We start from the raw sequence: 15922 nt of genomic DNA, 5'->3' as shown, positions 1-15922 counted from the left end.
ATACAGTGGAAATCAGAAGTTTCCATACACTATCTAAAAAGACACATGTGCAGATTTTTCTCACTATCTGACATGAAATCAGAATAAACCTTTTCCGTTTTAAGTCAATTAGGATTACCAAAATTATTTATATTTGCCAAATGCCAGAATAATATGAGAAAGAGAGAATATTTTAAGGCATTTTTATTACTTTCTGCAAAGTCAAAAGTTTACATATACTAAGTGTCCTATGCCTTTAAACAATATAAGACAGCCCATATGATGATGTCATATCCCTGGAAGCTTCTGATAGTTTTACTGGCAACATCTGAGTTATTAGGGACACACCTGTGGATGTATTTTAATGCACACCTGAAATTCACTTCTTAGTGTAGCATCATGGGAAAGTCAAAATAAATCAGCCAAGATCTCAGGAAGAGAATTGTGGACTTGGACAAGTCTTGTTCATCCTTGGGTGCAATTTCCAGATACCAGAAGGTGCCTTGTTCATCTGTACAAACAATAATACACAAGTACAAATAAGATGGGAATGTCCAGCCATCATACTGCTCAGGGAGGAGACGGATGCTGTGTACCAGATGTGAATATGCTTTGGTCAGACATGTGCATATCAACTCAAGAACAAAAGCAAAAGACCTTGTGAAGATGCCGGTGTAAGCTGGTAAGATTGTGTCATTATCCACAGTGAAACAAATACTGTATCAACATGGGCTGAAAGGCCACTCTTCCAGGAAGAAACAATTACTCCAAAAGAAAAAGAAAAAAAGCCAGATTAAGATTTGCAAATTCATACATGAATACAGATCTTAATATTTGGATACATGTCCCGTGGTCTGACAAAACTAAAATTGAACTCTTTAGCCATAATGACCATTATTACATTTGGAGGAAAAAGGGAGAAGCTTTGAAGCCGAAGAACACCATCCCAGCTGTGAAACACGGGGATGGCAGCATCATGTTTTGTAGTTGTTTTGCTGCAGGAGGGGTTGGTACACTTCATAAAATAGATGGCATCAGGAGGAAATATGATTATGTGGCAACATCTCAAGACATCGACCAGGAACTTAAAGTTTGTGTGGAAATAAATCTTCCAAATGGACTATGACCCAAAGCATACTGCCAAACCTAAGGTGTAAGGGTAACAAAGTCTTTGTTTTTTAGAGGCCATCACAAAGCACTGATCTTAATCATATTGAAAATTTATGGGCAAAGCTGAAAAGGCAGGTGCGAGCAAGGTGACCTACAAGCATGGCTTAGTTACACCAGTTCTGTCAGGAGGAATGAGGCCAAATTCCTACCAACTATTGTGAGCAGCTTCTGGAAGGATATCCAAAACGTTTGACCCAAGTCACACAGCTTAAGGGCAATAGCACCAAATACTAATGAAATGTATGAAAGCTTTTGGCTTTGCAGAAAATAAAAAAATGCCTTAAAATATTCCCTCTCTCATTATTCTGGCATTTGGAAAATATAAAAAATTTTGATAATCCTAATTGACCTAAAACAGGAAAGATTTATTCTGTCAGATAGTGAGAAAAACACGCAGATGGGTCTCTTTAGATAGCGCATGTAATCTTCTGTTTTCAACTATACAAGTGTGGTCAATACAAAGGATTAGCACATGACTTTCCTTCCAAAGGCAATACTAAGGTAGTAATATAACAGCTTTTTAAAAAGGCTGGGATGATTTCCTCAGTAGATATAACATTGAGAGAAAATTTAGTGACAAGAAATGTAGAATTGGAGGAGGAAGGTTAAACGAGAAGGACCCAAGTCTTTTTTCAATCTATGTAACTATGTGTTCAATACTTTTTTTCTTGTGTCATTTCTCCTTTTTGACAGATAACTTTATTTATGGCCATCTATGGTTTGATTTATTTGCTTGTATAGACTAGATGGGATGTTACCGTGGTCTAGTGAGAATTGTTTATTAATAGCACCTTTAAAAATATATTTACTTGGAAACTTGGTGATGTGTTTAATACTTGCTCCACTCGCTTTATTTTATGTACATAGAATTATGTGATTTGAGCTTAAAGAGGAAGCTGATATCGGTTTCTTGCTTCCCAAACCATAGGCATCATGAACCAGATCCAGGCTTTATAACTGCAGCCAGATATTTCTCTCTGAAATGCTCCTGCGTTTCTGAGAAAGTATAATTTATAAACCCATCCTTATGTGTAGCTTTGATTTGATTCATTCTGCCCACAACTTGGGCAACATGAATCAAACGACAAGTTCCCTTTAAATTTGTATACATATAAATATTCTGAATAAATCATATTAATAATTTGTAAACAAAAAATACATGTAAAATAATACTCAGAACTATCTGTATACAATGAGTGCTACTTAGCCCATATCATTAAAATGTGATAAATCATTAACAGCCTGGAAATAAATAAAATAAGTGCAGAGAATTAATGATATATGCCAAGAAGATTACTTTACATTTCGCGTAAATTAAAAGTATCTTAGTGACTACTGCAAGAAACACAAAGAAAGCCAAATATTCTCAAGGCTTACAGTCCTCTATAAATAGAAATAAGTGACAAACAAACATGCAGGTACAACAGGTTCATTATATAACCAAGCAATGTTATTCAGAAGAAACTGCACATTCCTTAAAGGATATGTTCACACTCAGACACCATCTCAGAGCGGTCGCCTCACAGTATTCTCTACTTGCTCAGTGTCTACATACAGCTTTCTTTGATGACTTGCATTTTGGGAAGAATCATCTTTACGCCTGGTGATGGACTATAAACACAACCCCAATACATTAGAGGCACTTAGCTGTATTATTTGTCATGTGTCTCAAGGAAGCTTGTTGCATGTTTCCAATGATAACCAGCAGAATTATAAATGCAGCTCTGGGTTCTGATATAGCCTGTACTCAAGATGAAGTGTTACTTTGAACTCTTTACACCATGTTTGGAATGATGATAGTCCTTGCTTTCTAATTGTGAATGTAATTTTTTATTAATGAAATTTGATCAAAGAATCATTGACATATTTAACCTCTGCAGTGCTGCGTTCATTTGTTTGCTGGCTATTGGTATTGTAATGTTTAGCGTACCACTATGCAGTCAATACCCAACACTAAGTGTGGGACGGTCAACTATTAAACTTTGTTTTGATCCTCTGGACTCAAGATGAAGTGGCAGTAAATCTTGCTTCCTCTTCATTTCCAACAGTTTCCACTTTTCCAAGAAGTATTTTAGTCAGTCCAGTCCATGGGAAGCATAATAAACTATCGGCAATTTGGCACACGTCTAAGTCCAGTTCAATAACTTGTAACGACTTATTGTGCAGAAAATGATCTTGACACTCAAGTGGAATGAGAAATTGCCATAATCGGTGGACTTAATTCGGGACTTATTCCTGGAGGTTTTATCCCATGATACAAGGGGCAGCAAAAACATGAAACATTTGAAATATCTACATAGAGGATGCAGAGAATGAACCTTCAGATAATTCCCCTTAGCTGTCTTCATTCTTTTGGAGGTTTAGAAAATCTTTGAAAGGAGAACAAATGTATACAGCTCTATTTAAACAAGAAGAACAGGGGCCATCCTTGAGAATAATGTTCAACTACATGTAGTTTCTTGTGTTGCATTGTCAGCACAGACCTGAAGACAAGGGGGTGAGTATAGGTCTTGAAACAACATTGTGTTGTTATCCTTCCATTCTCTGTATTTTTCACTAGTTATTTCACTTTCAAGGAGTTGGTTAATCATCGCCAGGTCATGTTCTTTGCACTTGAAAACAAATAAATAAAATAAATTAATTAATACAAGTCTCAATTGACTATGTTAAAATCAAAACAACATTTTTCTTTTGAAAAGGGAATCTGTCAGCAGGATTTCACTCCCCAAAATATTTACAAGTACATGTAGCTCTTTCAAAGACAATGGCCAGTCCATTCCATCATCCCTGAGAAATCAACATTTGAATTACAGTATATGCAAATGTTAGTGTAGATCTGAAACCTCTATTACTCCAGCTCTAATTGCCAACCTGTGCCATCTTTTCCTGCTCTGACTGACAGCTTCCATGTGTCACACTAGATATGGAGAAGTACCAAGCGAATGACAAAAGTGAAACCATGTGTCTAGGGAAGGGGGAGATGGTGACCCCTGATCAAGCCTACTGCTGGGCCCTGGGGTCCCTCCACAGTTTAGATAGGTTTCACACCTATGCGCAGAGCTGGATACCTGACCCTAGACTGACCCTGATCTGGGCTCTAGGTAGGGAGTGGATGGGATGAGCTCTTTGTCAACCCCACTAGGCACTAAAGGGCACACAGGGAAAACAACTATTTATTTCCAGTTGACTCAGGGAGAGGAACTGCAACAACCATGATGATTCTCCAAATGTATGGAAGCCGACTTTCTGCACTGAAGACTTGTAAAGGGTAAATGAACTATCACCAGCACCGAGGAATAGGAAGTGAAGGTATATATTAAACAAAGGTGATGATCCAGCACCATATAAAACTGAAATTTTCTTCTTTATTTCTTCATTGTTAAAATAAAGGGGAAAAGAGGGAATACACCATCCCCATTTTAAAAGTGTAACACACAAGAAGTGTTTTGAACACCTGCGTGTTCTTGTTCACATGTAATGCAACATAGAATTAGAGGGAGATATATATATATATATAATATATATATAATTATATATATATATATATATATATATATATATATATATATATATATATATTTATATTGGGAGAAAAAAAGGAAAAAAATCCTCCTGTATGATCACAGATCCATAGCCATCTTTAAGGCTATGTGCGAACTAGAAAAAGGATTTTTCGCAAGAAATTTCTTAAGAAATTTCTTGAGAGTGAAGGATTAGCGCACCTGCGTTAAAAAAAAGGCGCCAATAATGCACCAAAAAACGTGTTTTTGATGCTTTTTTTGCAGGTTGGTCCCTGCGTTTTTTAATGCTTTACCAGCATAAATAATATAGATAATAGATAATCGATAGATAGATAATGGATGGATAGAAAGATGGATAGATGAATAGATAGATAAATAAATAGAAATATAATGGATAGATAGAAATATGGATAGATGAATAGATAGATTGATAGCTGGATAGATTATCCATAGATAGAGTCCCTGTGAGGACACACTGCAGTTCTTGCGAGCAGTAATGTGTTCAAATTACCAATCGCGAGAAATTACCTGTAGTTACCCCTGCAGCATCGCTCACTGAACGAGGCTGCATTGAACACTGCCAGACGCGGCTGGATGCAGGCGTCGTGGGACCTGCATGGGTTACGTTAGAGCTGTGTGTTGGGGGTAATAAAGTGGTGAAAGAGGGGGCATTTTTGTTATTATATTTAAAATAAAGGATTTTTCGGTGTGTGTTTATTCACTTTACTTACGGGTTAATCATGGCAGCTGTCTCATAGAACCTGTCATGATTAAGCTATGACTTAGTGGCAGCGATGTGCTGCCATTAACTCGTTATTACCCTGATTGCCATCGCATCACGGCAATCTGGAAGAGCCGGTAACACGCCGGGACTGACGCATACTGATGTGACATTCTCGGGGCAGTGGCGGGCTGATATTCTTGGCTGCTGGAGGGCATTAACCCTGGCCAGCGCTTTCCCCAGTCTGAGAATACCGGACTGCCGCTGCGTGTTTACCTTGGCTGGACGTTAAAAATACGGCGGAGCCCGCCTTTTTTTTTAGTTTTTTATTTTTAATATGTGCATTTGATTTCTATGTGTATTCTATATGTCTGTGTGTAAGTGTGATCTGTGTGTGTTTACTCTCTGCTCAGCTTCCTCTTCCTGTCATAATGACATCACTTCCCTGCAAAACGCAGGGCAGTGATGAACATTATGTCCCGAAAAACGTGAAATATCTCGGGAATAACGCAGGAAAACGCAATGAATTGCACATAATTTGCTACCTGCGTTATTCCCTGCGATATTTCATGATTACATTACAGTCAATGGAGTGAAATAATGCAGATACCTGCAGAAAAGAAGTGACATGCTCATTCTTTATCTCAAGAAAATCTACAGAAAGAATTTTCTTGAGAAACAAATGCAGTGTGCGCACAGGTAATTTTTTTTCCATAGGTTTTGCTGGGGAATGTCTGCAGCAAGGTTACAACCATTTTCTCAAGAAATTTCTGCAGCAAAAATGCAAAAAAACGCAGGTAAAAACGCAGTGTGCGCACAGGGCTTAAAATCCAAATCTTTAAACAAATGGTTAAAAGTCCATGAGACATGCACTTGCCCAAATATAGTAGTGAGTTCACATAGGGACTATATGTTTTAGCACAAAACTGCCTTCATCCAGGTCCACAACTGCTCTGTTAGTCTAACAGAGCAGTTGTGGACCTGGATGACATCCAGTGTCGGGCGGCGATGGCAGCGGAGAGGTGAGTGAGATCATCCTCTGAAGCTGCACATTCATTAGCATGTTAGCACACCCACTGGGGCATACTAAAATGCTAATGGAGCCGACTAGAGAGGGGAATTAACGCCCTTGGGACTAGCCCCCTCGCTCATTAGCATACAATAAAAGATCTTTAAAAATACTTCTTCTAGAGATCTCTTTATCTGTTCTAGTGTATACAGGGACGGTTAGACAGGGATTAGAAATATGTATCCAGAACTACTTGTGGTTTTGGGTGCATATTGGACCTGACAAGTTCCCTTTAAATAAAAAAAATAAACAAAGTTCTTTAGCTTTTTAATTGACTTCTTTTTCCCTCCCCCAACAAGTTTTAATTTATGGCCCTATGCAACACACACTTAGGCCCAAATTCATTAACATTAGTGTTTTTACGTGTCTTGTAGAAATAAGACTCAACTAATTCATTAAGAGATACATGCCACTTAATCAACTCATCACATCTTATCACTGGTATGGGCCTCACCAACAGTGTTAATCCAGTTAGTGTCTGGAAGGAACACTGCCACCTTTAATTAGGCAGATAGGTGTTGCCACATCACATCTAGCCCCTGCTTCGCCCCAACAAAGAGGTAAATGCTGCTTCTTATTCTGACTTCACCAGTATTTTTGGCTACTTTAAAAATGTTGTGACATTTGAAGGTGTTCTCTCCAGAAATCTGGGTCTGAACAGGTCTTAACACCATGATGAATTAGGGTCTTAGTTCACAACATATCTCATGTCCATTTTAGCTTGCAACTCCTTTTGAGGGGACATAACCCTCTTGCTGTCCTCCCTTACTTGCATTTAACTTGTAAGGTAAGTCATTTTTTAATATGTAGATTTATGTTTATGTAATATTTTTGTTAATTTTCAAATGATTAATTTTAAGAGGATCTGTCATCCGATTTCACTACACAAATTGCATGCATTAAGGGGCTGTCCAGCCTTGGGACAAAAATCTGCAGTCACTTTATGTTAAGCTGTATTTCTCCCTGATGGCATATGGCATTAATGCAAAACAGGTGTTATTTATGTTTAAACTTTCTCTGGTTTAATAAGGGACATCTGGGTTAATTTATTTTTATATATACTTATGTCTGCTTTTCTTATTGGAACTGATATATCAGTATAAATACACCTTCAAGAATGGCTACTACTTGGTTCGAAAAAAAATGTACACTTTTGAAAATATGTCTACCTAAGCTTAGAAACCTTCCTTTTTAAGAAGATGACCGTATTTTGTGAGATACATAATTAGAGTAGTTGTCCCACAAACAAAGTATATTTTAATCAATAGATCTTGGAATATTGCAATTGAATGTGTTAAAGAAAATCTTCCTATGCTGAGAATTTTATATAGTCATGGCTGAAAATGCCGACACCCTTGAAATTGTTCCAGAAAATGAAGTATTTCGCCCAGAATTTTTCTGCAATTACAAGTTTTCTTATACACGTTTATTTTCTTTGTATATATTGGAACAACACAAAAAAAAACAGAAAAAAAAAGCAAATTGGACATAATTTCACACAAAAGTCCCAAAATGGGCTGGACAAAATTGTCGACAGCTTTTCAAATTTGTGGGTAAACAACATTGTTTCAAGCATATAATGCTCGTTCAAGCTCACCTGTGACAAGTAACAGGTGAGGGCAATCTGAAAATCACACCTGAAACCAGATGAAAAGTAGAGAAGTTGACTCAATCTTTACATTGCGTGTTTGTACACTAAGGTACTCTAAGCACGGAGAACAGAAAGAGGAGAAGAGAACTGAGGACTTGAAAACAAAAATTGTTGAAAAATATCAACAATCTCAAGGTTACAAGTCTATCTCCACAAAAACTTTAGACTGCAGTTTGCCAAAATATACATGAGTAAGCCAAAATTCTGGGAAAGCGTTTTGTGGACAGATGACACCAATTAAACAACCTGTTAACACCTGCACAGCAAAGGGTACCATCAAGGACCTTGCTGACCCTAAAGAATCCGAAGACTCATTAGCAAAGGGAGAACCGGGGACAGGACCAGAGACTCCAACCCCACAAGGTTCACGCTACCGTCAGGCGGACAGAAGTGGACAAACCACGGAACTGGGACCCCCAGTGTTCTATACCACGGGGACCCACTTACCAGAGACAGGTACAGGGGAGGCAGGTACCAGAGAACCAGACTGGCACTGGGACGAAGTGGACCTGGAGGTGAAACCAGCCGGCCTCGGGCAACCAGTTAACAGCTCAAGTGAGTAAACCAGTTGCACTGAATACCTGTCTGGACTCCCTTCTTCCGATGCCTACTGCACCATACACCCACTGGGGGCAATACCCTACTTGTGGAGGGACTACCATACTAGCTGCTAGTACCACCAGCCCCAGTAGAGACATTCCAGTAACCATTGTAATGTAGTTGTGTATTGCTAATGTAATTACCTTAGTAGCCATTGTCGAGTCTGTGACTTGCAGACTTCATGTAGATATTCTTAGTCTTTCTATGCACACCATTTAAATGAACATTATCCATGCAGCTTGAAATTCATCCAATGGGAGAAGCAATCTTGTCCAACCAATCCGATGAGGACGCAGTGTATCCAAGTGGAAGGCTGTGGCTATAAAAGGGATTTCTTTAAGCCCCAGGGGTTGTTGATGGATCCAGTCTAAGCTCTTAGGAGCTGACTAGAGGATCAGGATATCTTATGGCTTCAATCTAGGGACTCCAGTTCCAGTTGAAGACCATATCCACAGCCTAGGGATTTCGACTCCGGCTGCCAGGATTGTAACATCATACCAGGACTACCTAAGGAGGACACTCAGGTTGGGACAGTTCAGTCACCTGCTACAGACTTTGCGGACCTCAGACAGCTTCCTAAATCTGGCATTATTCCTTTCTCGGTGGGTGCCCGCCAAAAGCGGGGTGCTGCTGGATTGGAGTAAACAGCCCTGGAAGCTCTGAGGCATGGACATTCTAAATCCCTGGTGAGCCAGCGGAAGGGTGAGACTCTGTTGCCTGTTACATTTGTGTGTTTTGCTGGTTATGTGTTATGTGCCGTTAATTGTTTGGGGATCCAATAAAGTCTAATTATTGTGGTTCCCTCACCCTGTGTTGTCTGAGTAGTGTTACGCCCACTGTTAAGGAGGCCGGCGCTCAGTTGGGATAATCCCTGAGCCACGCTGTCTTTCTAAAGGCGGCAGGTTTTAGTGGACGAGAGCACCCACTGAGCCCCGTGTCTCCACATATTGTAATCAGGCTTCAGCAGTAACTATTGTCCTTGATCTGGTGGGGGGTTGCCTCTGCAGGAGGCTTCCCTAATACACAATCTCTGGAGACTGTGTGTAGAAACTTCTTTCTAAGGGTACTGTTTCACTAAACGACGTACCAGTGATTCCGACCACATGACATGACCTAGTCAGGATAGCTGGTGCGTCGCTACATGGTCGCTGGTGAGCTGTCAATCAAGCAGATCTCACCAGCAACCAGTGACCAGCCGCCAGCGATGCGTGGAAGTGATGCTGCGCTTGGTATCTAAGGTAAATATCGAGTAACTAAGCAAAATGCTTTCCTTGGTTACCCGATATTTATCTTGGTTACCAGCGCACACCGCTTAGCACTGGCTCCCTGCACTCGTAGCCAGGGTACACATCAGGTTAATAAGCAAAGCGCTTCGCTTGTTTACCCGATGTGTACTCTGGCTACGTGTGCAGGGAGCCAGTACTGGCAGCCTGAGAGCGGCTTACGCTAGTAACCAAGGTAAATATCGGGTAACCAAGCTAAGCGCTTCGCTTGGTTACCCGATGTGTATCTTGGTTACCAGCGTACGCAGCTTCCAGATGCCGGCTCCCTGCTCCCTGCACATTCAGATCGATGCTCTCTTGCTGTCAAACACAGCAATGTGTGCTTCACAGCGGGACAGCAACGTCCAAAAAATGAACCAGCACTGTGTAACGAGCAGCGATTTCACAACAGGGGCCAGATCACTGCTCAGTGTCACACACAGAGAGATCACTAATGAGGTCACTGGTGCGTCACAAAAACCGTGACTCAGCAGCGATCTCGCTAGCGATCTCGCTATGTGAGAAGTACCCCTAACTAGGAGCTACAAGTAGCAAATGTTAAAGGGGTGGGTCTGAGCACTTCTCCCCATCCACGGGGTGGATCTAAGGAGAGATGGGAGATTCAGCCACATGTTTTTTAGTTTAGTTATGCTTTGTTGGGTGAAGGGCTAGGAACTGTGCTGAGGCCAGCTCCTTTTTTGCCAGTACATGGACGATTGGACATTGAGGATCAGCTGCCACGCTGCTGGATTTAGGGAACTCATCTGAGGACTGTTACATTTTTCTTGGCGTCGGATTGCCCAGGACCTGTTTCCTTTGTGTGGACTCTAAAGAACCATTTGGATATTGGATGTTTTATGCTCCCTACCTCATTAAATCATCTTGGATTGTTCATCAGTCTGGTGTCCCTTAGTGCTCTGCCGCATACCCAGTCACAAACTAGTTGGCAGTGGAGGGATCAGAGCAGAAAGAATGGAGGACAATGACTCATTAACATCTGGAATCAGAACCTCAGGATACAGGAACTGGACTGTGGTGAGCCTACAAACAAAGGCCCGTGAATTAGGAGTCGGCTACAAAAGGACTCTCTAAGGAGCAACTAATTGAGGCATTGGAAAACGCTTGCCTGCAAGATGGCACCGAGGAACAATTTCCACAGCAAGGGGAGTAAAGACGGGAGCTGGAGGTAAATACCCAAAAAAGTCAGTGGGTTGTGTGGTATGAGGAGGAGATGGCACTGCTTGGAGATGAGGTCACCATTGAATATAAGATGGATGCCATTCACAGAGCTCAAGAGAGGGCATTGCTGGAGAGGAGGTTTGCTGTGGAAGCAGCTAGAGGCTCCAGACAAACTAACTACAGCACCCACTATGAGGGAATTCTCCAGAGTGTCCCGCAAGAACTTTAAGCCATTTAATGAAGCTGCAGGCAACATTGAGGGCTTCTTCCAGGACTTTGAGCATCAGTGCCGATTAATGGAAGTCCCAGAAAGAGAGTGAGTCAGACACCTGGTGGGCCTCTTGGAGGGTGGAGCTGCCGACGCCAATAGAGCTATGGACCCTCAGTAGAATTGTAAGTATGGGGAGGTAAAACAGACCATTCTAGAACATTATGCCGTGACCCCAGATACTTATAGGACTCGGTTCCGTACGTTAGCTTGTGATGAGGAAGTGTCTTTCAAGATGTATGCCCACAGACTGAAACAAGTATGCCATCGCTGGCTGGAGGGAGAGGGGGCCTTAACTTGGGAGACCTTCCTCCATGTCATCCTGAAAGAGCAGTTCTATGCCAGGTGCCCTGCTGAAATCAAGGAATGGGTGCATGAGAGAAAGCCATCAACTGTGGAACAAGCTGCCGCTCTAGCTGATGAGCTTCTCACCATCAAGCCTCAATGGAAAAGGCTACTAAGTCAGTGAGAAAAAAAACTACCAGCTCCCCAACACCAGTGGTCCCTTGTCCTTTGGCCTCCAATGTTCACCGTCCCACTAGACTACCAACACATGGCGGACCCCGTGTGAATGTGCCTCCTATTACTCCTGCCTCCTCTTTGGGAGTATGACGTGGAGAAAGACTCATAGAACGCAGATGTTATGGATGTGGGCAGCCTGGTCATCTGCAAGCTCACTGTCCAGGTGTTCGGAGGCAAAACAGTTACAGACCCCCTTTGCCTGTCCATTATCTACAGACACCCTCAACAGGAGAAGAGCTGGATTCACTCCCTGATGATTTGACAAGGGACTCTGATATGTTGACTTCCCTACCAGGGGTCTATGGGGTGCGAGCCTCAGCCGCCCGTTCTTCTGATCTTCAGCATAAACATCTACAGGAGATCGTGCTAGATGGCCAAAAAGTTGTCTTTCGTGACACTGGGGCTTTTCTCACCATAGCAGATCCCCAAGTAATTCAACCAGAAGCAATGTAAAAGGGACAAGGAATTGCCATTGAATTGGCTGGAGGTATTCAGATATATTCCAAGAGCGAGTGTGACCCTGGATTATGGTTTTGGGGCAAAACAATGCATGATTGGTGTGATGAGCGGCCTTCCTGCAGACATTCTTCTAGGGAATGCCACTTTGTCGGTGCGATAACCAGAAGTCAAGCCAAGAGAGCAGCAGATGTGGACGTGTTCAACCCATCAATGGAAATGAGGCCACCTGAACTGCCGTCACAGCCGCTCTGTGGCCAAGCCCCTTACAGACCTCACGAAGAAACCGATGCCCCGTCTGGTGATCTGGACTCCAGCTTGTGATGAGGCTTTTAACCGGCTGAAGGACGCCTTGGTCTGCGACCCTGTTCTGCCTGCTCCAGACTATAAGAGGTGATTCATTGTGCAGACGGATGCCTCTTCTTATGGACTGGGAGCTGTACTCAGCCAGGTGAATGCAGCTGGGGAGGAGCACCCCATTGCCTACCTCAGCAGGAAGCTGCTGAACCGAGAAGTGGCCTATGCAACTGTTGAGAAGGAATGTCTGGCTGTAGTATGGGCCCTTAGGAAACTAAGGCCGTATCTGTATGGACGAGAATTCACTGTGGTTACTGATCACAATCCCCACACCAGGCTGAACAGAGTTTCTGGGGACAATGGACGCTTACTACGATGGAGCCTGGCTCTTCAACCTTATAACTTAACAATACAATATAGAAGGTGCAGCCAACACCAAAATGCAGACGGTTGTCCAGGCAAGAGGAGCCCTCAGTCAGGTCTGTCATGTTTACGTGCACTTGACAAGCGACCTGTTGAGGTCACTAGTCCGTGCACAAATTGAGGGGGGAAGGGGTTGTAACATTATATCCCCCCCCCCAGCCTGTACCATATTGTAATCAGGCTTCAGCAGTAGCTATTGTCCTTGATCTGGTGGGGGGTTGCATATATATTGTTCTGCTCTGCAGTAGGCTTCCCTAATACACAATCTCTGGAAACTGTCTAGAAACGTCTTTCTAACTAGGAGCTACAAGTAGCAAATGTTAAAGGGGTGGGTCTGAGCACTTCTCCCCATTCAGGGGGTGGATCTAAGGAGAGATGGGAGATTCAACCACATGTTTTTTAGTTTAGTTATGCTTTGTTGGGTGAAAGGCTAGGAACTGTCCTGAGGCAAGCTCCTTTTTTGCCAGTACATGGACGATTGGACATTGAGGATCAGCTGCCACGCTGCTGGATTTAGGGAACTCATCTGAAGACTGTTACATTTTCCTTGGTGTCGGATTGCCCCGGATCTGTTTCCTTTGTGTGGACTCTAAAGAACCATTTGGATATTGGATGTTTTATGCTCCCTGCCTCATTAAATCTTCTTGGATTGTTCATCGTTCTGGTGTCCCTTAGTGCTCTGCCGCATACCCCGTCACAGATGGTTATAGGAAGCTATTGATTGCAGTTATTTATTCCAAAAGGTGTGCAATATGTGTATAACAAAACATGTTTAATTGCAATAATTTTTTTGGGATAAATACTTCCTTTCCTGGAACAATTTCAAGGGTGTCAACACTTTCAGCCATGACTGTAAATGTGCCCTTGTATGTACTGTATAATGGATGAGTTTGACCGTGCAAGAATATGATCTGAAAATACCACAGCTCCTGGGTAGGGGAGTAAATAGAAGATTATACAGACAAGACATCATGGAATCGCAATTATTTCTTTCTGTGAGGTAATACATATTTCTGCATGTGTTATCACAAATGAGTGTTTCTTCAGCATTACTATCCCTCTGAGCTCATAATAAATCAAGTCAATGACATTTGAGTTGACTAGTGATGAGCAAACTCGAACTGTAAAGTTTGGAGTCCATACCAGGTACCTATGTCTGTGCACAGACCACAAACATGGACATTTCAGGGAAATCCGTGTTACTGTTGGAGTTTGGCCACCTGTAAAATGATTGACATTTTTAAAAAAGAAAGAAAGAAAATTAGGAATAAAGCAGGGCAGTTATGCTTACTGACCTTCCCCGTGGCTGTAACACTGCTTCTGAGTCCGATCATTAGCTCTCATGCATATTCACTGCTTTTCCCACCCACCATCAGTCCTGGAGTCTGTCCTTGGTTATAGTCAGACCATGCCCCCCCTCTCTGACAGCATGTGTGATTGGTTGGAATCACACACGATGTCTGCAACTCTATAGTAGTGTAAAAAGAAATAAATAAATGTAAAAAAAATTGCTTAGTGTCCCCCATATATTGATACACAGCGCAGATGGCTACAGGCTGAAGGCCCCAGCATTTTCTTAGCTGTGTTTTAAAATATGAGGGACCCCATGCGGCTTTTTTTAATTATTCAATTATTAAATAATTAAATAATTATTTAAATACAGTGGTACCTTGCTTAACGAGTAACCCACTTAACGAGAATTTCGCTTAACAAGCAAAGCTTTCTGTAAATTTGTAACCCGCTTTACGAGAAAGCTTTGCTGTACGAGCGAAATCCTCACCTCACACACTTCCGGTTCCGTCCATCCACCGCGCTCTGACCCGCACTTGCAGTCCACACAAACACACACATGTACGCACAAACATACACGCACTCACACACATACAGTATTATGCTCACCTTACTTTCCGTTCTACCACCGGGCTCATGGTTCTTGTAGTTCCCTGGTACATCGCGGCGAACTACAAGTACCATGAGGCCGGCGGTGGAACGGAAGGTAAGGTGAGCATATAATATCTGTACCTTCCGTTTCATCGCTGGCCTCCTGGGTCCTGTAGTACGCCGCGCCGCTCTGCTCCACTCCAGGCATTGGCATCCATAGCAACGAAGCAGGAACTTCCTGGTTCCTGTCACCGCTTGTTAAAGGCAGCGCGCTGGCCAATCAGAGGCAAGCGGCTCTGCCTTTGACGTCAGCGCTCTGGCAGGAAGTTCCACCCTCGTTGTTATGGTTACCTGATACACGGCCCGCACCGGAGAACAGCAAGTCCCAGGAGACCGGCGATGGAACGGAAGGTAAGGTGAGCATATAATATGTGCGTGTGCTTGTGTGTTTGTGTGAGTTTGTGTGTGTTTGTACATGTTTGTGTGCGTTTGTGCATGTGTGGAATGATAGAATAGGGGACCAGGATGGGACATTTAACACATTATGGAACGAATTGTCAGCATTGCAATGATTTCCTATGGGAAATCTTGCTCTGCTGAACGAGTAACTTGATTAACAAGCACAGTCCCAGAACGGATTGTTCTCGTTAAGCAAGGTACCACTGTAAATCATTTAAAAAAAAAAAGGACTTGTGGTCCCCCCTCAATTTTGATAGCCAGCCAAAATAAATCCAACAGCTGAGGGATGGTATTCTCAACCTACAGAGACCCATGGTTATTGGACCTCCCAGGCTAAAAATAGCATCCATTAGATACGACAATTACTGTGCTTTACACCTGGCTTATCCCGATTGCCGTGGTGCAATGGTATTCGGGGAAATATAAGAGGTGATTTGCCAAAAATCACAACTGTCACTAAACCC

At 42.4% G+C, this 15922-nt stretch overlaps 1 protein-coding gene across 1 annotated transcript in view; it reads right to left on the bottom strand.

Moving 5' to 3' along the window:
• Positions 1 to 1528: 1528 nt before the first annotated feature.
• IPCEF1 (interaction protein for cytohesin exchange factors 1) overlaps positions 1529 to 15922 on the bottom strand; it is a 419927-nt gene continuing 405533 nt past the window's right edge. Inside the window, exon 11 of the mRNA XM_075339684.1 lies at positions 1529 to 3761. Coding sequence (XP_075195799.1) covers positions 3591 to 3761 — 171 coding nt within the window. The 3' untranslated portion in view covers positions 1529 to 3590. The remainder of the gene's footprint in view (positions 3762 to 15922) is intronic.

Source organism: Anomaloglossus baeobatrachus, chromosome 3 (genome assembly GCF_048569485.1).
Source record: "Anomaloglossus baeobatrachus isolate aAnoBae1 chromosome 3, aAnoBae1.hap1, whole genome shotgun sequence".
Taxonomy (NCBI): Eukaryota; Metazoa; Chordata; class Amphibia; order Anura; family Aromobatidae; genus Anomaloglossus; species Anomaloglossus baeobatrachus.
Note: the sequence above shows the minus strand (reverse complement) of the source record. Positions and strands in the feature narration are given on the sequence as shown.